General features: G+C 50.9%; 7 protein-coding genes and 1 non-coding gene across 8 annotated transcripts; 3 read left to right on the top strand and 5 right to left on the bottom strand.

The window, feature by feature from the left end:
* Positions 1-4,851: 4,851 nt before the first annotated feature.
* Positions 4,852-6,058, top strand: BGZ61DRAFT_475839 (uncharacterized protein; the record flags this gene model as incomplete). Its single annotated transcript, XM_046248736.1, has 2 exons — positions 4,852-5,058; positions 5,123-6,058. The coding sequence occupies 2 exons, from the start codon at positions 4,852-4,854 to the stop codon at positions 6,056-6,058; spliced, it is 1,143 nt and encodes a 380-aa protein (XP_046106748.1).
* A 777-nt stretch (positions 6,059-6,835) lies between these two features.
* On the top strand, positions 6,836-8,238 carry BGZ61DRAFT_416357 (Alpha/Beta hydrolase protein). The gene is made up of 4 exons (XM_046243386.1): positions 6,836-6,993; positions 7,052-7,402; positions 7,463-7,736; positions 7,788-8,238. The coding sequence occupies exons 1-4, from the start codon at positions 6,946-6,948 to the stop codon at positions 8,066-8,068; spliced, it is 954 nt and encodes a 317-aa protein (XP_046106747.1). The 5' UTR covers positions 6,836-6,945; the 3' UTR covers positions 8,069-8,238.
* Positions 8,239-8,352: 114 nt separating this feature from the next.
* Positions 8,353-10,367, bottom strand: BGZ61DRAFT_530399 (Ppx/GppA phosphatase family-domain-containing protein; the record flags this gene model as incomplete). Its single annotated transcript, XM_046253558.1, has 2 exons — positions 8,353-10,060; positions 10,144-10,367. 2 exons carry the CDS (start codon positions 10,365-10,367, stop codon positions 8,353-8,355), a joined length of 1,932 nt encoding a protein of 643 aa, XP_046106746.1.
* A 1,167-nt stretch (positions 10,368-11,534) lies between these two features.
* Positions 11,535-13,874, bottom strand: BGZ61DRAFT_447616 (uncharacterized protein). Its single transcript, XM_046245374.1, has 6 exons — positions 13,686-13,874; positions 13,372-13,634; positions 13,007-13,305; positions 12,653-12,952; positions 12,514-12,603; positions 11,535-12,456 (listed from the first exon to the last, which is right to left on the bottom strand). The coding sequence occupies exons 1-6, from the start codon at positions 13,835-13,837 to the stop codon at positions 11,644-11,646; spliced, it is 1,917 nt and encodes a 638-aa protein (XP_046106745.1). The 5' UTR covers positions 13,838-13,874; the 3' UTR covers positions 11,535-11,643.
* Positions 13,875-14,920: 1,046 nt separating this feature from the next.
* BGZ61DRAFT_492351 (uncharacterized protein) lies at positions 14,921-16,816 on the bottom strand (the record flags this gene model as incomplete). The annotated part of the gene is made up of 7 exons (XM_046250543.1): positions 14,921-15,294; positions 15,351-15,481; positions 15,541-15,764; positions 15,820-16,052; positions 16,105-16,141; positions 16,196-16,351; positions 16,814-16,816. 7 exons carry the CDS (start codon positions 16,814-16,816, stop codon positions 14,921-14,923), a joined length of 1,158 nt encoding a protein of 385 aa, XP_046106744.1.
* Positions 16,817-18,377: 1,561 nt separating this feature from the next.
* Positions 18,378-20,618, top strand: BGZ61DRAFT_572115 (GMC oxidoreductase-domain-containing protein; the record flags this gene model as incomplete). Its single annotated transcript, XM_046256087.1, has 4 exons — positions 18,378-18,438; positions 18,504-18,847; positions 18,902-19,722; positions 19,772-20,618. 4 exons carry the CDS (start codon positions 18,378-18,380, stop codon positions 20,358-20,360), a joined length of 1,815 nt encoding a protein of 604 aa, XP_046106743.1. The 3' UTR covers positions 20,361-20,618.
* Positions 20,554-20,626, bottom strand: BGZ61DRAFT_t88. The gene has a single exon. It is a non-coding gene; the product is annotated as a tRNA-Cys (tRNA).
* A 1,888-nt stretch (positions 20,627-22,514) lies between these two features.
* On the bottom strand, positions 22,515-24,092 carry BGZ61DRAFT_475832 (caspase domain-containing protein; the record flags this gene model as incomplete). Its single annotated transcript, XM_046248735.1, has 4 exons — positions 22,515-22,540; positions 22,600-22,769; positions 22,830-23,268; positions 23,327-24,092. The coding sequence occupies 4 exons, from the start codon at positions 24,090-24,092 to the stop codon at positions 22,515-22,517; spliced, it is 1,401 nt and encodes a 466-aa protein (XP_046106742.1).
* Positions 24,093-24,532: the final 440 nt, after the last annotated feature.

The following is a 24,532-nucleotide window of genomic DNA, read 5'->3' as shown; positions in this document are numbered from 1 at the left end:
AAGGGAGAATTGAGCACCAACACCACCGGAGCAGGGACGCGAACCACCCGATAGCCCTTGCAAGAATAATCAAGAATGGTCAAGAAAAGAAATGGATGCCTTACAATGTGCTGTGGAGCTGTCGTAGCGTAGGAACGTGGCGTTAGCAACTGTTGGGGTTGCACCTAGTGATCAGATTGAAGCCATGGCCAGTTTTCATCACTACAAAATTCCCTTTTAGAAGTGACATGTATACCAAGGAGGAGATATCCATATATTTCCAGCCTGGCTGAAAGTCGTCCGGTCAGGGCCTGAAGGGAAGCGTTGTGGATGAGGACCAAGGCGGCGAAGTGGAATGGAGATTATGAAAGGTTAGGTGTGAGCTAATGTTGTCAGACGGAGGGATCTGGTCCGAAGGGTGATTATTAGGGAAGCGGGGGTCACTAAGACCGTAGCCAAGGGAAATCCCTCGCTGAGATCAGGATCATTACAATACAGTCAATTCATCAACTAGATCATCGCCAACGAGGTCATATGTGTCGTCAATTCAATCAGGCTATTTTTGCCTCATCTGATCGTGCATCTCCCTGTGCAACAGGCCCCCTACTCGGACCGTCAGATCCCACCGACGGGATCACAATCGTCCGACAAATGTAATGCGCACGTGTGCGCCCAGTGATTCCAGCTTGGGGAAAAGCAACCCACCTGTGTTTGGTTGAAGAACTTGGCAGCGCTTGTACGAATCTCTGTGAGCTGAGGCTCACATTCGCATGATATCCTCAGAGGGTGAGCAAAAGAAGGCAACATGGTTGAAGAACTCGGCAATTGTACGAATCTCTGCGAGCTTTCTCATTCGCATGGCATACTTAGTGGCAAAAGAAGGCAACATTGTTGGGGAAGAGGTAAATGGTGCGCACACCAGGCGAACAGTACGCATCAGGCGAACAGCTCAAATCAATGAAGGCATGTACCTTTGTACTTTTTTGTTTTTGTAACCGGAAGGGCCTTCACTTGGGAGTTTACTTAAATATCGAGACGCAATTCCCTGAGGATCCTCTCATCAGTAACGCCAATTCACATAGCATCCTGTCTCTGTCCTAAACTATTGTCCACGAGAAAATGTACGTGTTTTTTTAATCTTTATTCTACGCATTCCTACTACATATTCCCTTTAATTAGGTATCTGAACTGAGACTTCTCACTGATCAGGTCTGATCGAATCCCCCACGAATCAACGTCAAGGGACGCTGGCCCCACGTACGGCCTCGGCAGGTTTTTGGCGGAGGCGGATGAACCCCACCATCGCCCACCGCCGGGATTTCAACCAACCACATCGATTGCTGCTGCGGTGGGCACTGCGGAAACGCGCATCCAGAGCATCATTGCGACGCTGGAACTGCCTTCACAGTTGCCTAAGGTTTAACAAGGGTGGCATCCATAAGAACCGTAACGTACGCAGTACTTCGTGAACGCAGCATGTGTAATGTACACCGCAGCTAAGCCTAATAACTTACAGGTCGCCGCTCTGAATGCGTCAACCTCGAACACTCCAGCCACAGTTCAGCCACAGCCCACTCTCTCTAAGCACCTGGCAGAATAGCAGCACCAACTTGACGGCAATTATCATTTCACGGCAGTAGCTTGCTCGCCTGGATTATAAAACTCAGGCTATCCCTTCAAAGGTGTAATTTACGTTGTGAACCCGCCAGTGCGTGCATTATCCTGGCGGAGAGTGCTAAAAAGGAAGTGGTAGCCAGGGGCGTTTTCTCAAGTGTTGTGGCTGTTAAGTCAGGACTTGAACGGATTGGGAGAGTGGCGATCTCTTCCGGTTGAAGTTTAGCTCGGTGTATATTTCAAAGCTACCGTGTACGTTACGGTGCTCGGCACCCATGGTGATCTGCACCAGAGAGTAGTGCAGATAGGTAGAGTAGCGAGTTCTGGGTATTGTATTGAGTATTGCTATTGGGACAGTATGTATGCATTACGTGACCCCACTTTTCCGGCAGCCACAGAGGAAGTCATCGCGGCCACGCAACTGGGGCCCTTACAGCCGCAGCTAGGCCGGGCCCAAAGTTACAGCCTTTCGGGAAACTGTAGAGATGCGGTTTTTTTTTGAACGATTTGGCTGTGGTCGGGCCTACAGGTTGTTGCGGTATGCCGGCAACTGTTGAATTCACTTATTGTTCGTTCGTTCCCTGACTTATATGTAAATTTCGTGTGAATAGAGGGAAGATCTGAAATGCGGAGCGAAAAAGGCGGGGTTACGTGATATATACTGTCCTAATAGCAATATTCATTGTATTTATTAACGTAAATCTGTTCCCCTACTTCACATCTCCAGGGCTATTCTTACCTACCTACCTACTTGCATACCCCCAAAGTTGGTGTCACTCTGGTCTTTGCAATAGTGCAAGCAAACTAAATTACCCATCCCACCTCTCAATTGTTGACATTTTTAGTCTTTCACATCGTACCGCTTGTAGTTATATGCGTATAGCGTGATAAGTGTGTCAGCTTCTACTTAATACTCGCTTTATTAGGGCCACGTCTAATAAGACGAACGCCGAACTTGGACTGCTCGCGTCCCTTGTGCTAGTCATGGCGCTTTCAATCACCCGTAGCACTAACTCTTGTTGGCACTAATAGGCGACGTGGTATGCAGGCTCACTTGAAGGGTCGGCTGAATGAGTTGCAGAGAGGGCCCTATTTTGCGACCGATGAGTTTGATCAAATCGCCGAGGTAGGCGGGCTCGAGTTGGTCATCGCTTTGTTTCCAGGCATCTCCGTTAACTCCATCCGGGCCGGTCATGGATTGGAATATTTTGAGAGAAAATCTGTGCTCAGCTGCAGAGGCTTGATCATGCAAGTCTATTAAAATCTCGGTGGATGACATATCGTTGGCATTTAAGGGAGACTTATGCCATGGGAACTGCGCCATGTTGGCGAATATGTAGTCTTGTGACTTTTCCACAGCCTTGATCGACGCTTGATTCACGAGACGGAACTGTTTGCCTCCGATGGTGTGGGGAGTGTCCTCCGCGGTGCGATCGAGCGACCTTACTCGTATAATAGTCCCCCAATTCAGGTATGTCTTGATAAAGGTGTTTATGACTTTATTATCGTCCTATCAATAGGTACCGTTGAAAGAATATGGTAGGACCCAGAGTCAATCTGGAAGCATCTCCATGCCATTTTGATGTGCGTAGACACCCCCAGTTCTGGGACCGGCGTCTTCTACGTTTGGAAGAGGCGCATCTGAGATTGGTATTATAATAAGTTTGCATCAACAGAGACGGTAAATGTCAAATTGTTCACTTGCTTGTCGGGGCAACTGCAAACTGGATGATGTGGGACACTCGTGTAGCGTCCACAACCGGCGCAGATACGACTCCTCCCGGAGATGATCGTGATGCTCTCCACTGTGGGCCATGAGTCTGCCATTGAAGTCTGGCCAGCCTTGACAATTATGCCTCGCCTCCTTACAGCAGTGTTAGAAGCCATCGGGTTCTCAAATGGCAATGGTCTGTACCACATCGCGAAAGATGTCTAGGATATCGCGAATTATTGCAACGGCGTCATCAGTGTTTCTCTGATCCACCGACAACGTATCCGTTCAGAAGGGAGTGTTGCCGACAATTACAGTCAAATTGTTCTTCAAAAAATCGGCCTTTTCTTGTGAAATCCGTTTCTCTCCCTCGATACCGTCAATCGAGCGCCAGTTGTAATCCCGCCGGACGTGAGAGATGGCAAAGTACTCGATTTCCTTGGTGCTCGCCTGCCTGTTCCATCGTCGAACTTGACCAAAGTAATTAGAGGCCCACTCTCAAAGAGATCGGCCGAGATGCCATTATTGCAGGCTTGCGACGCTTGGTAGTGCAGTCAGTTTGCTCCCGTGAGTCCCGTCAGTTGGCGATCGCGGCGTTCTCGTTCAATTGGCACGCGGCCACACACGGGACGGACGGTGCTAGATCGAGACTCTTACAGACTTAGCCGATTCTTGAGTCGGCCTCGTCTCCATTTCCGATTGGCTATTAGTGTGGACATGGTTTGTTTTATTGATTCCTAGGCGCATAGAACGCCCACAAGACGCTTCTGCCGAACACCCAATCATCTGGATCGATTCTTGGCTGTTCGACCAGGCCCCGCCAACTATGGGCGTTGTAGCTTCGTAGGCCAACGCCACGCAGACCAATACGACGAGGATTAATATGGTCAATCAAGTGTATTTCGAAAGAGTCGGAACTTTAGTCTCCCGGTATCCTCTGGGCCTCCCATCCATCAAAGTGTATTTTTGCTGCACCAACGCAAGGACAGGCGAGGCCGGATAATTGGCCACCAAACGGCTTTCAGACAGGGTGCGGTTACTCTACTTAGGGAGGCCGTTTTTGAGGCCCGCAGCCTGATTCAGCTCGCCCCGATTACCAACAATAGGTAAAGAAGGCTTAGCATATTGGCGCCTTGTTTGAATGAGAATGTGTCCAGGTTGAGGCTACCGTATCTACAGCCAATAAAAGCGCAACCAGCCACTCCTGTGCCAGCATTTGCTTGGAATGTGTACCAGCATGTTTGACTATAGGCCCCCACACTCGCGGTTTCGTTGTGTTGGCCTGTTTGTGATAACAACGGCGTCATGCAGGAGGCCTGCTAGTGTTAACAATTGAAAACCTTGTGTCATTTTGAACAGGCAAACTAGAATGGTTGCCTTAGAATTGAAAATGTAGCTACTTAAGCAAGAAGCTCTGCCCGCAGTGTCTGCTCTACTAACCTTCAAGAACAGACCTGTCTTGACACGCAGCTCGACCCTTTGACATCTGCCAACCAAGAGTCTTTTTCTTTTCAAAGTTAGACAAAACCTCGCCTATCCTTATCGTCATGTCTTCCAATATCAACCCATCCTCCGCCCGCTCTCCGCCCAGCTTCGACATCAACTCGATCGATGAAACAGGACAACAGCAGGGAGATGACAAACATGATGCAGGGACATACTCCTACAAGGAAATCGGTGCCAACAATACAATCAAAAACTATGTGTCTGAAAGGTCAGAGGAGTTTCGTCGCCTTCAAGAACTTCGGAAGAAGGTCAGTTGCGTCACACCTGGATGTCACTCGAGCTTTTTGTACTAATAGGGCTACGATGTTCTAGGGATGGGAAAGCGAGAAAGGAGATGAACATTTCCGGAAGCAACGACGGTCGGCAGATACGGCTTCAAACAAGAATGCTGAGTATTTCTACAACATGATGCAAGGCATTGGAAAAGAGCTACACCGTGCTACCAAAGCCTTCAACCTCTCCCACACCACAAATCAACGAGCCATCCTGGACATGTGCATGGCCCCGGGTGGATTCACGGCATCCGTGTTGAAGAAATACCCCGACGCCCAGGTTAGGGCAATGAGTTTGCCAGTGGAGCAAGGCGGGCACGAAGTCTTGCTGAAGCGAGACAACCTTGCGGTTGAATTTCTTGATGTTACGATGCTTGCGGGAGACATGGGTCTTACCAAAGACGATATACCAATCTCTCATCCGGAAAGAGAGACGTTTATTCTGGAGAAGAAATTCTCGCCAGAGGAGAAGTTTGATCTAGCATTATGCGATGGTCAAGTCCTCCGAACCCACCAACGTTCTGAGTGGAGAGAGCTTTACGAAGCTCGCCGCCTGGCAAATTCTCAACTCGCGCTGAGTCTTGAGCATCTGAACTCTGGCGGTACCATGGTTATTCTCCTACACAAGCTAGAGGCATGGGGCAGTGTAAAGCTCATCCACACCCTCAGCAAGTTCTCCACGGTGAAGCTCTTTAAGCACCCCAAGTGTCACGCGATGAGATCATCATTCTACGTTGTGGCTAGGAATGTTCATTCAGGTGGGGAGTTAGCCCTGAGGGCCATTGCCGAGTGGAAAGAAGGTTGGAAGATTGCCACTCTAGGCACAGAAGAAGAGCGCAACAGGGCGTTCCAGGCTGGCGGCAAAGAGGCTCAAGAGGTTCTGGACGAATTTGGAGGGAGATTGGTAGCCATGGGTAGAACAATTTGGAGTCGGCAAACGACAGGTCTAGAGAACGCCAAGTTCATGAAGGCCTAAGCGGGAGTGTCAGAGGTTGATCTGGAGACCGCGGCTCAGGGAGGTGTTTCTTTTTATAACTGGCAGTTTTGTTCATTTCTCCTTCAATTCAATCGACGCCTGTCATAAATATACTCGTCGTTTCAACCTACACGTATTTAAGGGTATCTTGGTCATGAGACATAGGTCATGCTAGGGTTCAAGAACGCCAGTGAGGACACCCATCTATCAATAGCAATTTTTGGAGAGTATTACAGTCGCACGCAGGCGTGTGGACCTTTTGCAAAGACAAGTGTATCCCACAATTCCCGGCATAATTGACAATAACAAACCTAATATAGCAGTTTAGAAACGGACATTTTAATGAGACTAATTGTTTTATCTTCTAATAATCATGTGTACCTGTGAACGAATGGCAACGCATATGTGCGCGAATGGAAATACCCAGCGTGCAAACGCCAGGATCAAAAGTGCTTTCGTTGAATTTGAACGTCATGAGGGTTATACGCATCTGTCGTATAGCCTCGTGTAGCTGCATGGGAAGGATCACAGACCACTGCCAAATACCGCATCTATTCCGTTGTTGGACGAACCTCCACACCAGCTACCTGGAAGATCCATCTGATAAGATCATCTATTGATGGCGCTAATCCCAGAATAGATCGTCAGGGTGTGCTGTGCAATGGATCACCCGCTAATGAACCAGGTTGGGAAGTCGGAAATGAGCGGTTTTCTTCATTACAAGGTGTCGGATTTGTCACGGCGTTTCTTGGCAGTCAGCATTTGACAGACGAGTTGGTGGGGTTCCAACCTCCGATCCACTGCCGATTGAATCTCCAAACGATAAAATATGGCCATGATTGTCGCCATTAACTTTCCTACACCCATCATTAATTCAATCAAACATCATGGCGGAATATCGACACTACGCAGTTCCGGACCCCCAGTGGGTGGATGTAAGTCCGCAGAAGCCTCGTCCAGATCGAGCTGAAGTAGTTGACAGTGAAACTTTAGTTCCCAAACAATTTGCCGCCGGGAACTAGTAGACATGGAATGACGAGAGCTCACGATCCCATTGTGCCCCAAGCGGGACTGGATATTGAAGAGTTCGACGTGCCTGTGCGGGACAACGCGTCCATCACTCTCCGAAGCTACCGTCGGGCCTCGAGCGGTAATGAGACCCTGCCACTCTTCGTGTACATGCATGGAGGCGGCTTTGTGACTGGTGGCTTAGAGACAGATGATTCAACATGTCGAGCTATTGCTCATGAGACTGGAGTTGCTGTCGTCAGTGTGGAATACCGACTGGCACCAGAGAACAAGTTTCCTGTTGGCTTTGAAGACTGCTTTGACATTCTCCGATGGGTTCGTAACCTCACAGTCAATTTGCGCATATCCCTCACTTGCCTAACTCTAACTATCTAGAATGCATCATCGGAAGGCCAGAGAAAATTAAAGACAAATCTCTCCAAGGGTTTCATTCTCGGAGGTACTTCAGCCGGCGCAAACTTCACTGCTGGGCTTAGCCATCTTGCCCGAGACGAAGGCCTTTCCCCCAAAATCACCGGCATCGTCTTCTTGGCTGGAAGCTTTTGTCACCCTAACGCAAGACCGGAGAAATACCTGGATCGAATCCTGAGCGTGGATGAAATCAATGACGCGCCGGGCCTCACTAGAAAGTCCATCGACTACTTCGCAGGTGCGATAATTCGTTTGGTTAAGATCTACAAACACTGATATCTACTCATAGGGAAATATGGCGCGCCTCCTACCGACAAACGCCTTTCTCCCCTTCTCTTCGACTCACACGCAAATATCGCCCAGAAGGCATACTTTGCAATCTGCGGCTGGGATCCTCGACGCGATGAAGCCATACTGCTGGACCAACTCCTTCAGGAAGTTGGACTATCAACAAAGGTCCGGATTTATCAAGGCCTCCCACATGGCTTCTGGACAACTTGTCCCGACCTGCCTGCATCTAAGCAGTGGCTGGAGCATCTCATCGAAGGCATGCGTTGGATGATAGAGTAGGGTGGAGCCGATAAGGGTGTTGAAGCTTCCGTCTATTGGCAATATTCAATGGGACAACTGCCTTGGAATATGATAACGAGCATTTGATTACTTTAGTTTAGGGTTCTTTGATGGCGGTCAGCAACCTGATTAGGAATATCAGAAACATAGTCAATGAATCGATACAGAACTTGTCAAATTTTACGTCCACTGATTATTGTGCATCAAGGTGAAAGACAAGAAAACTGGAAGGATTGGCAATTTAACACTGCTGCTTATTCCATCTTGAAATATCAATTCGCATCCTACGGTTCATCTGGCCCACTCAAGATTCCTTCCTCAACAATTCTGACCTTGACCTTCATTCCCCATGGATCAACATCTCCAACCCAAGCCTTCTTCTTCCCAACCTTCTCCACCGCCTTGCCAAATTCTTCTAGAGTCTCTTTGGTCCTCGCGGGGTCATTCTTGACCTTCTGCACCGAGAGAGTAAGGATCAAGCCTTCCTTGTCTTTATTTTTGCCCAAGGTCCATGACCATTGGGCCGAGAACACCACGCGGGGCTTGGATCTGTCAATCTTTCCAGCTGGGTACAGTGTAGTGATCAGACATCCGACCCTGCCAAGATACGATGCCCACCAAACCTCCTCAGGGCTGATGAGGTCCCGCAGTGAATCTCGGAACTCGACTTCTCGAGGCGGCAACTCGCCGCCGTATCTTGACTCAAGCATCAACGCGAGCCTGGCTCGGTCTTGATGAGAGACTCCGTGGACGGTGGACATGATTCCCACACTGGTTGAGTAGAGCGCCGTCGCGGAAGCAGTTTCCTTGGACATGAACATGTGCGAGTACATGGAATTCGAAAAGCTATCGACGACGTGTTCTCCAAATTCCTCCGGAAACTTCTTTGTTTCGTTTCTGGCCGGTTTCGGGATCGCATGCTTGAGCAACGTCTGGATCGCATGGCGCGAGCCTGGTGCAAAGTAGCTCGTGGCCACCTCCAACGGAGCCTGCATTCGAACCGATGGCGAGAGTTGTCTGAAGAGAAACCCCTCGCGCACACCACCCTGACAGAAGTGCGCCTCTTTAATTCCGTGAGGAATGGCTTCTGCAAGAACATTGACAAGGAATGCCACCGCGGGAACCTGAGCACGTCGACGGTCGGAGACTCGGAAGACGTTTTTGGCGGCGCGGGCGACAGCCTTGAGAGCTTCAGTGTCTTGAAACTGCTCCCTTCCAGCCGTGTACCCATTGATGACGGAGATGGGATAATGCTTCCCTCGCGACTGGTTCAGATACAGCAGCAAGTAACCCCAGCCTCGAAATCCACCTCCAGAGAGGTAGATGCGGAACCCGCCTTCTCTTTCGGCGACCTCGATTAGTTCTTCGGGAACCTGTAGGCCATGGTACGCATCTCTGAAGTTCTGGATCATTTCGAGACGGAAAGCGCTCACTGCAGCTTCTCCCTCCTGCTTGCTTTTGCCTTGACGCAGGTCAGCTAGCTTCTTGGTCAAAGCTGCAGCACCATACGGGAAGCTGAAGCTGCCCTTTGGGCTGATCCTGATATCGGCGCCCTGACTGAGCATCCAGGTAATTTGGGTGCTGCCTCCACCCAGGTCCATAACGAGACCTTCCATACTGGAGAAGCCGCTGGCGATGCCCAGTGCACCAACCTGGCCTTCCTCCTCTTTTGGCAACAGCTCGACAGTGAGGCCGGTTTTGTCCTTGACCGTCTTGAGAAACTGTGCCGAGTTGAGAGCAGCGCGAGTGGCTTCAGTGGCAATGACATGGATATGTTCTCTGGTAGCGCCGAAGTCGGCACATACGACGACAAAGCGGCTGAGCACAGAACAGACTGACTCGATGACATCATCTGGAATTGGAATCTGCTCTCCCGTGTCGGGATCGAATTGGGAGTCGTACAGCGAAATACCAGACCGGTACACCAGCACAGTCGGCAGAATCCGGGCCATCGGAGCAGACAGGTCGGATATGGAGAGGCGAATGCCGTTGCTGGGAATGATGGTCAGCTGCGTTGCGCAAGTCTATCGCGATGACGTCTGTCGCGATCATGTCTGTCGCGATCATGTCCTCACCTTCCCATGTCGACTACTCCAATGAGCTTACCACCATGGCCCTGCCACGGCGGGTGGCCACCCCGGAGATGAGCCTGGAGCGGCAGCTGGATTGACTGCGGAAAGGAGAAGTTTTCCCTCATCGTCTCAGACAGGTCCTCGTTAGGGGCCTGGTCGCGTGAGTCGCGTCCATCATCAGAGTCAGAGGAGCTGCCATCTACCTCCTCGTAGTCGGAAAAGTCCATGCTGCTCATGTAGATCAAGATGGGGCAGCCTCCAAATGGCTCTGTGGAATCAATGTGTGAGATGGCTGAGTTTTGGTGGATGATGACGAGCGGTTGGGCGTTATATGTACAAAGACAAAGTGCAGATACGCGCCGCAGGGCATAAATCGCTTTATCCCAGCTCGACTAGCCCCAGCCTCAGCTAGACTAGGTACCCCTCTTCGCTTGGGAACCCACTGGCACCCACTGACAACCACTGACAACCACTGGCAACCCACTAGCAATCCAGCCGTCGCGTCGCACTAGATGCACTTGGTATAGCACTCGTAGCACCCTGGAGCAGCTGCAATTCTAATCGCAACCTTAAGTCGCCAAGGAATGGTCGTTGCTCTGCCATTCGCCGTGATAGGATCTGACCCATGGACGTCTGGGTTGACGCTGCGATCAATCAGCAAGCCTCCCTTTGCGAATGCTTGGCGAGGCTATTTACTACAATTTACTCATCATTATTCAGCGTGTTCCGACATGTCCCCAGCATGAGCGGTAGCTCCTTTTCCCCCTTCTCGATGATGACATTCCCGACGCCCGAATGCAATGTGACAGACGAATGTGATACAACTCGGTGGTCTCGGCGACTGTGTTTTCTTTAGCGAGAAGCTCAGGACCCACTAGAGAGTACCAAAGCACCAGTATCATGTATGTGCATTCCAGACAGTGTTCTTTGCCACCAGCTTCCCTCTTCGTCATCATCACCCACCAGTCTTCGACAGCAACGATACTTGGACATATCCCTTAAATCCCTTAAATACTTTGAGAGGTATTCGCATTTGATTCTCTATTTGCATAGGTATATTTTCCCAAGCACCTAAACTACCTCGGCCGTAGTCCAAGTTTACACACTGGCATCTGTCGCTGTGCGATAGTGTCACATGTTCGGTTACATATGACCTCATCATACGGACGTCAGAGGCGCATAAAGCCCAGAGCCTACGCAGAGGATTAACTTTCCACTCTTCCAGCTCAGTCAACTCCGTATACTCAAAGATCTATCTGGAGGTTGTCGGTCAAGAGTTTCGCAGGCCATGGAGCCTGTCTCCATTACTGTCACAGTCTTCACATGAGACCAATACCATCATTAGATAGGAAGAAATCACGAGATTTCTCATGGCTCAGATCATTACCACCATCGCTGAATCCAATATGCAGCAGTGCACAATCTCGGTCTCCATACTCTCGGGTGATGAAAGCTTGCATATTTCTCATCCAGTCACCCATTGATACCCGACACCGACGGGGGTTACAAAACATATACCTCCTCAGATGTACTCGATCCACTCCCTGATCTTCTCGCTCTACTTCTTGATCTCCCTGATGTCCTTGATCTACTCCTCACTATTCTTGGTCCACTCCTTGATCTCCTTGAGTGGCTTACCTCCTCGTCTCTGTCTTCTGACACACCTGGTTGGTGGTAAGAGCTGCGGCGCTCCTGGGGCCGAGGGCCCACGTACTCATAAGACGGACCCCCTGGCTCATCGTATGAATTGTGGTATCCAGCGGGGGAAGACGGTCTATGAGGCGGAGGTGGTCGAAAGTCCGGCATCCTCAAGGCATTGTACGTAGTGCTGCTCTCGGTTCTTCTTCTTCTGCGCCTGGGTTCGAAGCTTGGCCTTTGTGCTCTCCAATGCCTCCCAGAAGCTGTTACTGAGGGCCGTGGACCTGGGTGTTCGCCTACTCCTAAGACGACCGGGGGCGGTGGTGGCACAGTCTCGTACATGGGCGGTGGCGAGCTCGAGTCGTCAGAACTACCTTCAGAACCCCCTGATATCCCGGATTCTGTTGTCGGGCGGTGACGACGAGTGCGGCGGCGAGCTTGTCGGCGGCTTGGTCTCCCATGGCCACTGTATTTCTTTGTTCGCTTGATTGTGTCAATCTGCGAGTACGGCATGGCATGCAGCAGGTTTTTAATTTCAGTTGGGAGAAGTTCATCATCGAGCCTTTGGCTCTTATCGAAAATGTACCAGCAAAGCAGGCACGAAACCAGGAAGACCGGGATCACTGCGGCCGCAAACCACTTCGGGTCCGCTTCAAGGGAGGTCATACCAAAGATCGACTAGCAGAATTAGCAGAGGCAACCTTTGATTCGGTCAATCAAGGGGAATGAGCATACAGCTACAAATGCCATCGGGGTGAATAGGATGGCAACGAAAGTAAACCACAACATGACCCAGCTCATCCTTTCGTTGGCCACACTGAATTCCTAAGACAGGTTAAGTTCACAGCGGATTTTCAGATGTTGAAGTGCCTACTAAATCAAGCGAGGCCGTGAACCTTTCGAGGAACATGTCAACCTGTTTTTCGAAGTCTTCCACTTCATCTCTCATTGACAAGAGGGTATACGCGGCCTGCCTCTTAGCATCCACAAGACCAGTACCTGCGTTGAGACTTCGACTTCTTATCGGACGTTGGTCGTTGTACTCAGAGAGCCTCTTCAGGACAGCTTTGTGCTGTAGGATATCGGGCAGACTGAAAGAAATCTGTATGAGCGCGTTATTCAAAAGAAATGATTTATCAGAGATCCCCCAAGTTGTCCGGCCATTTGTCGAAAGCTTTGAGTGTCAATATGTCATCTTCGCCCAAGTTTCATAGGAGGAGTTACGTACAGCGACGTTGTATAAATGTTCATAGAGCTTCAGGACACGATTGAAGTCATTGAAGCAGAAATACAAGTATAGGTGTATGAGGAGTGGGTTGTTCTGGATAGCATCGGCGATGCCATCAGGGCTGAGTATCTTTTGCAGAATGGACGCAAAAGCCTCCGAGTCCCCCTTTCTAGGGCCCTTTCCAAACATCAAAACTATGAGGCCACTCAGATTTACCCTCGGGTCAGGTCGAAGGATGGATGTATCGGCACAGATCCAGGTCGCAACCCTAGTGTTTGATTGAAAAAGGTGATCGTGTCCTTCGTACTAAGTCAGTTGAATCAAATCGAGGTTCGAGGCTGTCCAGTAATTTGGGCTTCTCTTACGCCTTCGAAGTTTACTGAAATTGGAAATCCGGTCCTGGCTGAGCAAATATTCGTTGTGATCGAGAGAGTCATGACGGCCACGATACTTGATGATGGACCACATATCTTCTGAATAATTTGTCGTGCGCTCTGGAATTTGACAATTATCCGTTGCCACAAGGAGATTGACCATGCGATCGAGGAAGACAGCCTCGTCACCACGATGGAGTAAGCTTTTGATGGAGCGGCTAATGCTATGAGATTCGTTGTGGTCCTCAATGATCCTAGTCAATGTCGATAAGCGTCAGCCTGCGTCAGCACGCACACGCACGTACAGGATAGCTGGCCCTTGATATCCCAGCTTCTCGAATCTCTTTTTATCGCCATCGTGCAAACGGGGACGATGCAGGAAGTCTCTGAGCTCCAGACGAAGACATTTACCCCTCTGGTCACGCTGCTTCAGGTAGAGGATGGAGATCTGCGTCATTCTCTCCAAAGGATCGAGCGAATGCACAAGATAATGGAGGCGGGGTAGTGAGTGGTAAAGGTCGAATGCAGCCCGGCTTTTCGGCGAGGTTCCCGGCTTATGGGGACTCAAACGGCCCTGGCTGCCGGAAGATCTGACCCACTTTTTCTCAGCCTTAACGGATATATAATATTCCAGTCAATTAATACTAAGACTTTTATGAGTACCTATGGTACCGTCTGAGTGCATAGGAGTAAGTCGGAGTATCCAGACGCTAGGGATCGAAAGCCAATTGTATTCTAGGATGTCTGGAGTCTCTCTTAAACTGGGGAAAGAGAATTCGATGCAGTTAAGTGGGGGCGATTCGTCATTGACGAATACACCCTGGCAGCCCTTGTCGAAGGCATGGACAGAGTATGGGAGATAAAGGTGGGAAGGGCGACTATCTCAGCAATTTACAAAACAAGCCCAGGACTGAAACGGCTATGAGATAATTGGCTAGTGCATTTGTGTAAGCTAGAAAGGTCTCAACCACGATCTGAACGATAGACGCCGCATTTGATGTACATGTTAGATCAGATGCAAAGATGACTGAGGAAACATCGTCCAAGCAGAGGGACCTTTCTCCCTATTCATCTCTGAATATATCCACATCGCTCCGACCACCGTTTCTGAGAGGCCCCCGACAATTAACCACTTTTACCTGGCCATGGAGACGATAACATATCTCAAGCAAGGTAAGATCCATTGTCAAGCATGGGTCGGCGATCTGTTTTTCCTTCCATCCATAGCGTCCAGTCGAGCTCAAGAGCTGGTAGAAAAGTGGAACCCGACCTTACGCACAAATCTATCAACCTCCTGGAATAACTTGAGAAGCTGCAGAAGCAGCTCCAGGAAAAACAGTGCCGACGCGGAGAGACTGAAGAATGTGCGAGCGCATCACGGCTATCGAGACTCCACAAACATCTTGAGACGTGCCATTCACTCGGTCTTGCTGAACTTCTTGCGATGTAGTGCTGAATGACTCGTTGTTTATTCAGTCGCTGAGACGAATAGATTATCGTTTATCCATTGATGCCGTTGCTTGTTATAAATGTTGTTTCATTAACGGGGCTTCGAAACCCGCACCACCGTCTCATTCTTGACCATAATTCCACCGAAGGTTGAGCCAAACTCCGCGGCGCCAGCACCACGTGTTCCAGTGACAGTCGAGGTATTCCCGCGGTACCGGTCGAGTGCGTGGCTCTCAAAGTCGGATACCGAGCCACGGCCGCCGTCCTCGGAATCGGCGAGCTGGTGTGTTGAGCTGGATTCGTCGTTGGCGCCCGACTTGTTGACTGTTGAGAGGCGGATCGACTGCTTGGCCTGACTGCGACTGTAGTTTTGCCCGTAGTTGTTTGAGCTTGCGCTAGTCCTCGACGCCGGGTTGGCGCAAGTGAAGAGATAGATACAGGCGGGTCGGACGGTAGGGAGGCAAGCTGCACAGCAATGGTGGTTAATAGCAATCACACGGATGTTTGAGGGCCAGACGTACCTGATACGGTGACGAGGTTCACCTCCACTGTTGCCCAAACGACAATAGGGCATATGTTCCAGGTTAGATCTACCGATGTGGCGTCAAATTGCGTGGCGGCGACAATAACCACTATGGCGGCCGCACAGATGCTTTGTTCCATCAGTAAATAAAGCGACACATATCGTCTGCTCCTCTTGGTGTCACTTACAAGAAACCAAACATAAACATGATCATGATGCCATACTTTTGCAGGGAAGGCAGCTGCAACTTTCCAATTTGCACGATCGGCACGATCAAGATGGCGATATCGATCAAAGCGTGGACCAAGGTGGTTCCAAAGAAGAACTTCTTATCTTCGATTTCACATTTTCCGCCGGCAGAGGAATCCCAGAAAGCTTGAACGGGAACACAGTGGAATATACCCATAAATATCTATCAGCAGTCAGTTTCATCTTGTCCTTCCATTGAAGCCATGCCAGATACCTACTCGGAAGATGATCCAGACTATAGAGCATCCAAATAGAATCTGGATTGGGAGTCTAATGTTGGTGACATGGAACATGCGCCAGTATAAGCTCAAAATAGAGAGTTTGGCGAAAAAGAGGGCGAACGCGTACACCAGCTCGGCCACGAAGAGTAGGAGCTTGCTTTGGAAGAGTATATCTTCGATTGGCGGGCTTTTGATATCCTGGATGTGAAGCCCGAGGCCTTTGCGAAGCCCTTGCCACCTGCGTTAGTGTCCTGATCGGTCGGTGTGAGAACGAAAACCTACAATACGGAATGATGATTATCCAAGCAATCGCCATGGCCTAATGGGTTAGCAAAGACGTCGCTGACCAAAGAGGAGCGCAACGGCAACCCACATAACAGCATAGTGCAAAGTAGTCATCCCAAGACAGGGGAATCCTCTTGAGCCTCCGACTCAGAAGGCGAAGTATCATGACGATTGTCGCTGCTGCAAATGTGATGAACACCACCGCCCGAATATCAGTCTGCTTGGACTCCATCTTGGTCGAACTCTTCTCGAGTCAGTGGCAACAAGATGCACCGCCCAAGTCAGACTTGGAACTAGGGAAGCCACATCAACGAGATGAAAGCGATGGTACAGGGGCCAAAGGGGGGAGGTCAAACTGATTATGTATAATCATTGAGCAGATCTCGAGGGAAGGGCGGCGTTTGTTCTTGGGAAGAGCAAGGTCGCTGCCCGGGGAACACAGATTGCGCCCTGAAAAAGGAGGATAGAGAGTATGGCGATCCCTATATTTCTGACGGTGTGCGTTGCCGGTATCATCCGGGGCTAAAAGTTCATAAGAGCGAGCGGGTGACATTCTGTAACGCGAATGATGTAGATCTCGAACTAAGACGAAAGCATATAACGGAATCTTCCGTTCACTGCCGAGTGTGTGGTGGATTCGACCAGACCTTGAATATTGCGTCTTTCCCGGCAGCCCCTGACGCTAACTAGAGGCACTAAATCTTGCCATGTCACCCTCACCCCGGATTACCGGCTTCTGGGGGGAAGATAAGCTTTCTGTTTGGCAGGGGTTGAAATACAATATCAAGGATTCAAGGGCTTCGTCTTTCGTCGCCGTTCCCTACCACGTGCGCACTCACAGATCAGCCGTCCGAAGGCTGGGTTGTGCTGGTTGTTGGCCAGCCCCTACATTTTTTCCTCAAGCCACGAACTGCGACGTCGCACGAGTCATGGCCAGCGAAGCCGCCAGTAGGGATTTGCCCGTGCCTTGCTGCCTCCAGGGGTTGATGACGTTAAACTCTGGTTCGTTTCCTTCTCCAGGAGCTTGCATTCCACTTGCTGAAAATACTCCGAGGCAAGCGCGTGTATGTTCTTCGTATTTTGACATTGCACACAATAAGTCTCAAATAGACGTGGAGGTGGAGCCGGTTTACCTTCGGGGATCACCATCTAGATACCCGACTGGACGTTTGGAAATGGAGGTAAAGCTTGGCAGAAAACATAGAAGAGAAGCACGGCAACCAAATACGACGACGACTGTCGGTGTCCACTTTAGCATTCATTTTCGTTTTCGGTAAATCTGAGCAGAACGCTGCTACTTGCTCGGCAGTTCATAGTGACACGCCGCCCCACAGCTCCGGGGGAGCTAAGCGTCTTAGGAAGTTCGTCTATGATATTCACTATGTATGACTGAGCTACTAGGCTACGTCGCACTAGTTTAGTCACTGACAGGCGGTGGGCGATATGTTGAGGCCCAACTGGGCCTCGAGGTATAATGGAGAGAGATTTAAGTCTACTAGCTATTGTACCCGGTCTATCGTACTGGGAGGCTTAAAATCCAAAAGATTAAAATAGCTAGAAAGTACATATAAAAATAAGCTAGGTTAATTCTTTAAGCAGAGGCTCTCCACCTTATATATTATCAACCTTGGAATACATTCCCTTCCCATAGACCTCTGTCTTGACAGGACGCTACCTGACTCGTTCGGTCTCGGTCTAACCTGATACAAATGCAGGCTTGAACCCCGGAGATGGATCATTAGCCTCTCAGGTGGCATAGGTGAGGCTTCAACCAACAGATCTAGAATGCGGGGATCAGCAACTCGGTTACTACTATTACGCTAGCGGAGCGGCTACTCAGCGCCACTCACTTCCAATTTGGTACGAAGATCCCGGACCGATGGACAGCTGCATTATCGTTGGAAATGGCATCAAGCTCCGAACTACTACCTGGTCATAGCACAAGCTTTCGTTCAAGCCCAATCGATGTTGCTCAAACCCGCCTGGTGTTCGGAGGGATATCGCCGCGCAACGCCGACCGTCACACCTTCTCCAACAAGGGAAACGCAGGTGTCCTTCTCCGCTTGAAAGCGGAGAAGAATATGCACACCGTATGTACAGCATCGGAAGTGATTCGCTCACCCCTTGAAACAATCGGCTGGAGAGGGGAAGCTGGGGTGGAGAATGGGTATAAGAGCCTGGGAGGACAGCAACTAAGACTACGCACCAGACACAAGTCGTAGAACACCCACCGACAAACCTAATTTCTGAGACCGGCAAATATCAAAACCATGGGCGTGTACACTAAGCTCGCCGAGAACATCGATGAGGTTGACATTATCATTGCCGGAGGTAGGCTGCCAATCTTTTTCTAAATCGGAGTGAATAACGACGCTAAACAATACCACGCTCAACAGGTGGTGCGGCGGCATGTGTCGTCGCTGGGCGTCTAGCAGAAGCCGACCCTGGGCTGTCGATCCTAGTCATCGAAGGAGGCCCGGACAACCGTGGCGTCCAGAACATTGAGAATCCTGTCTTCTTCTTGGACCACCTGTTGCCCACTAGCAAGACGACCATATTCTACAAGGGTAACAAAGCAGAGCAACTTGCGGGCCGCGAGGCCATTGTCGCCTGCGGTGGAACTCTTGGCGGCGGCTCGTCGATTAATTTCATGATGTATACGCGTGGCCAACGTTCGGACTTTGACTCTTGGAACACGCCCGGGTGGTCCTCCGACGATCTTGTCCCTTTCTTGAAAAAGGTACAGTGCTTTGTCATTTTCATGGAACGCGCATTTGAACTAATCGACTCGAAGATCGAGACATTCCATGGACAAACCAACCCCGAAGTCCACGGCTCTGACGGACCTGTCCACATCAGCAGCGGTACATTTCGCTCCACCAACTCGGAAAGCGACTTTATCCAAGCCGCGTCCCAGGTTGGCTGGCCTGAACTCGATGATCTGCAGGCGCTGGACGCCAACAACGGTTTCCAGCGTTGGTACCGCTCTGTTTCACCCGAGGGCAAGCGACAAGACGCTGCGACGGCATATCTTCACGCCAAGCTAAATGGAGACAAGTACCCCAACCTCCATGTCCTCGTCGAGTCAAAGGTCGTCCGCGTGCTCCTTGATGGCGAGAAGCGGGCTGTTGGCGTCGAGTACACCCCCAACCCCGCCTTCCAAGTCGAGACAGGTATCACTCAACACCCAAAGCTGACTGTTAAGGCTCGCAAGCTTGTGGTAGTCTCTTGTGGTGCTTTGGGCACGCCGCTTGTCCTGGAAAGGTCAGGTCTCGGCGATCCCAAGATCCTCGAAAAGGCAGATGTCCCCGTCCAGGTCGACCTCCCTGGAGTCGGACACAGCTATGAAGACCATCACCTCGTTCTCTACCCATACCAGACCAACCTTCAGCCCCATGAGACAATTGATAGGGTCCTCAGGAACCCGGATAAACGCCAAGAGTTGATTGACTCCAAGGATCCAGTCTTAGGCTGGAACTCCATTGACGTTTCGTCCAAGCTCCGGCCCTCAGATGCTGACGTCGCTGCTCTTGGACCTGAATTCCAGAGGTCGTGGGACAGGGACTTCAAGAACACCCCTGACCGACCCATCATGCTAATGGGACTTGTGTCATGGTGAGTGACGCGACGTACAAAGCTACGAATGACAGCTGACAACGCACAGTTTCTTGGGAGACCCGTCAGCGGTCCCGGAGGGTCAGTATGTCACTGTTGGCAACTACACCGCCTACCCCTACTCGCGTGGTCATATACACATCACAGGTTCTGGAGTCAACGATCCGATAGACTTCGACGTGGGATTCCTCAGCGATGAAAATGATATCGACCTCAAGAAGCAAGTTTGGGCGTACAAGAAGTCCCGCGAAATCATGCGGCGTACCGCAATGTATCGTGGTGAGCTTGCTATCGGCCATCCAACATGGCCCGCTGGCTCAAAGGCCGCATCTGTTGACCTTGAGGGGCCTCTTAGCAACGTCAAGGATGTGCAGTACTCAGCCGAAGACGACAAGGCTATCGAGCAGTGGATCCGCGAGCATGTGGAAACTACCTGGCACTCAATCGCCACGTGTAAGATGGCTCCTCGTGAAAAGAATGGTGCCGTAGACGAACGCCTGAATGTCTGGGGCACCACGGGTCTGAAGCTGGCCGACTTGAGCATTGCACCTGGAAATGTCGGAGGAAACACGAATAACACGGCTATGCTGATTGGTGAGAAGGCCGCAGATATTATCATCAAGGATCTTGGTCTTTGATTGCACACCTGGGGGGAAAAAAAGAGTCCCGGCAATGCTAGAGACTGTATAACTGAATACACTTGATGCCCATCTTATGTTATCCGAAAGCGCCGCGAATAAACTGCACATAGAGACTTGTTGAAAGGACCACCCGAGGATAAAGTGACAAAAGCTGCTCACTTTCAAAAGCGAGGGCAAAAAGGAAATATTCAGGTCCGAGCGTGGATCGAACACGCGACCTAGGGATCTGCAATCCCTCGCTCGTACCACTGAGCTATCGAACCGTTTTGATGACCAAGCGGATTTATAGTACATATTATACAGTAATGCGAGGATCCACATGACGAACTTACTTAGTCGTGCCAACTACTAACATGAAACCCGATGCTTAATGCCACTGAATCAACTCTACTTGTATTCATTTTACGCCATTTCTTTGCGCAATTAATGGGTTTGTACCGCCCTCAAATAATACGTAGATTGAACGTTTACAAGTCCAGCTGGAAGTCTAAGCTGCTAGCTTGTCCGGATACTTTGTCAGAGGGCCTGGAGGAAAGATCCCGTCGGGATAGACTGTGCTGATAGACATCTCTGTCTGCAGAGGCCTTCGTTTTCTATCAAATATTGACAATTAGAGTTTTATATTAGGTTTGGATCCACAGGTGTTTATTGTTCCAGCTCAAGGCCCACAGTGAAGATCTCATCCCTGGCTGTGTCCAGGGAATGTTCTGCCACTCAGTCCATACTTGGTGTTACCCGCGCCATCACCAAGGAACCAGATCACAACGGCCTCATTTTCAGTGAGGGTGAAACTGTATAGGGCTTTCCACTGCTGGCGTATGTGGCGAGTCGCTTGATAGGCTGCAAGACACGAGCTGACAGTAGCGCTCGCCACTCAGACACTTCGAGCACCATGCTCTTGATGATCTTACACAGCCAGATAAATGATTCACCCGGTTCCCAGCACCCGTATATAGATGAATTCTGAAAAGGTGTCTTTGGGGTCAGAGAAATGCCTAATCTGGCGCGAATCCGAGCAAAACAAGTGGGTATCCCAAGATGGTTGGCTAAGAACATCACCGGAGGCTTCAATGATGTTGGCAAAGTTAAAATCACTCCTCCTTGACCCTCGGCCACGGAAGTACCCTCGTGATCTTTGAAAGGACGGTAGTTCTTTGCATACGTTAGTGATACATGGGTCGGCCCGAGATATACTCGGGCGGATTGACTCTGGGTTCTGGGTACCGATGACGTTGACTTTGGTACAGGACAAGAGGATCCAAGAGCCAAGCAATATGAAGGACAAGAACGTAAATAAGTTCTCACACGATGCATTTCCAAGATAAAATAAGGGAATGACATTGGAGTGCAATACGTTGGAGGAACGAAAGCCTTTAGAGCGGTGGTGGTTGGATCGCTTTTATCGTCAATATTTCCTAAATACACACGCCTTTACTCATATTCTACATAGCTGGGTTTTTCTTTGCTGGTTTCATAAACTAGACGCATTGTTTGGAGGATGTCTGAGTTAAAATAAGGGACTTGGAAAAGGAGCTACGGAGAACCATAATGATCAGCTCCCTTAAGAGGAAGCCATCGACAAAGGGTACTCTGTATTTGCACCACGGGCAATCTACAAACGGGCGGCGTCCCTTGCATGAAGTCCAGTGACAAGAAAGTCAATGGTTTCATCGCAGCGGGACAGAAAGATCGAGCTCTCCTCGCCGGATACAGCGGACGGCTTCAGTTCTGTGATAGAACGGTAAGACTTCAGCCTATTACTCTTCTCAACAAAACACCAAATGTAGAATGAACACAGGCCACTCTGGGACACCAATCTTCTGTCAAGATGGGGCTAAGATCTTTCTGAGTGCTGTATGCCCGGCGTATGTACGTACCCATGAAAGATAGAAGTCCTCATCTGGATTTGCACGTTGGGCCGGGTTGCTTGCTCAGAGGTCCTTGCCCATACGCACCTGGCCTTAATATTTTGAGCCTCGTCCTTATACAAATAGCAGGTCGTCATCATCATACTGCCGAATTACTGGCTTGAGATATTTCACTTCGGGTCATCAAGTTATTACTAGGCTCGATCCAAGCTCATCACTAATGGCCCGTCAATAGCTGGCATCAAACTCCAGCCATAGCATAACTGGTCCTCGAGTTTCCTCACTACATGACAAACATGAGATCGACATCTAAATGTCAAAGGTTAGCAAATGATAGGAGTACAAAGTCTCTAGAAGGCGTCACTAACCAAGGGGGTGACTGCACGACAGCTGAGGCTTCTGGGTGTACTTGGTCTCCAAAATCTCACGGACGCTGTTCAGAAGCTCAACATAGCTCTGCTGGGGGTTTGCCTTGATGGCCGAGATGAAGGCCCAAGACATGGCACCGGTAGCCTGGGCGTTAATCGTGGCATCGGCGCTGGGAGATAGTAGGTTAGCAAGAGCTACATAGATAACGGATGTCCTAGGGCTGACTCACGATGTCTGGTCATCCTTGCTGCCGGACCACATGATGACATCAGCAGGGGAGGTTCGCGTGTCCTTTGTCTTCTCGTAGGCAGCATCGCCAGTAAAGGCCGACTTTGCGAGGTTAAAGATGGAGCTTGCCGCGCCTCCCACATCACCAGAGGCGTAGGAGGTGAAGGCACTCAGCAGGCCCTGGCCAGCTTCCTTGGCCAGGTTGGGTTCCTTCAGGACACCCTTGGTGGAGTAGACGTAAGGAAGGTCCATGACCGTGGCCGAGTGGCACGAGTCGAAGATGGCCGTCAAACGGACACCCTGCTGGAGAGGCTTGACCACGTAGAAGTGAATCTCGTCGTCAACGATGTGGCCTTTGTTCTTAAAGTCGACCGGGTAGATAACTTCGTCGTAGCCATCGTCTTCGTCGCCGTCCTCGTCTTCGGTCTGTCCGCCGTGTCCTGTATGACAAGCAAGGTTAGATGGGCTGCGAAAATGGGGGGCTCTACTCGGACTCACCGGAGTAGTGGAGGAAGAGGGCATCGTTGGGCTGGGCGTTCTTAACGAGCCAGCCCATGGCGCGGATGATGTTGTCCCTTGTAGGCTGCATGACGGGGTTGGACTGGTCGTCGGTCAAGATGACCATGTCCTCGCGCTTGTAGCCGTACCGCTCGATGAGGAAGGCAGAGACATTGTGGACATCGTTGATGCAGCCGCGCAGCTCGCCATCCTGGCCAAAGTAGTTGATGCCGATGAGCAGAGCCTTGCGACGGCCGGTACAGTTGGAGTACTGGAAAGTATAGCCTTCGGGGGCGCCGTGGCCGAACTGCTGGGGAACTGACGGCGGGGGAGGACCGGAGCGGGCGTGGGACGCATAGTTCGAGTGCTGGAGAGGATGGCCGTAGGCGTCGAGATGCTGAGGAGGGCCGTGGGAGGGAGCCTGGTACTGGTTATATCCGCCGCCGCCGCCGCCCCCCCAGTTCTGAGGAGGAGGCCCAGGAGGAGGACCATACCCGGAGGGAGGAGGGCCGGGAGGAGGAGCGTAGCCGCCGCCGCCGCCGTAGCCACCACCTCCTCCTCCGTAACCACCACCACCTCCTCCGTAACCACCTCCTTGGTGACCTCCGTAGCCACCTCCTTGGTGATCACCACCTCCTCCATAGCCGCCGCCTCCTCCATAACCACCGCCGCCGCCTCCATAACCACCACCGCCGCCGCCTTCGTATCCTCCGCCGCCTCCGTGGTGGCCCTGCCCGTGGTGGCCTTGGCCGGGATAGTAGGACATGATTGTTGAAGGGAACTCTCGAGCAGCCCTGTTACCGGGGAGAGAGAGATTGGTGTGGAGTTGAGGTCGAGGCGGGTGCAGTCAGGGCACCGTGGGAGCTTGTCGTGACGGGTTGGCCGGTTGTGTACGAAGCAGGTAGTACGTACGCGGCACGTCGTGAGGAAGCGGGGACCTCGCGGGCGTGTCCCATGCGACCCGGGCAGCTTCATGAGCGGGCGCTACTGGCGGGGTCCTTCCGTCCTAGCCTCCGACAGCCAACAGAACGGGCGCCCACCACCTACAATTACGAGCCAGTGGGGCCTGTGGTGCTGTGGAGCCCCTGCCCTGCGAGGAGGCTGGACTGCCCTGTTGGACAGTGAGTCAGTGGCTCCCAGCGACGCCAAGGGCCCTACGTACAGGCTACAGGCGACGTGCTACAGGCGACATTGCGGGGGGCGGCC

The sequence above is a fragment of the Ilyonectria robusta genome, assembly GCF_021365365.1.
Source record: "Ilyonectria robusta strain PMI_751 chromosome Unknown BGZ61scaffold_6, whole genome shotgun sequence".
Classification (NCBI taxonomy): domain Eukaryota; kingdom Fungi; phylum Ascomycota; class Sordariomycetes; order Hypocreales; family Nectriaceae; genus Ilyonectria; species Ilyonectria robusta.
This window is presented reverse-complemented; position numbering and strand designations above follow the sequence as displayed.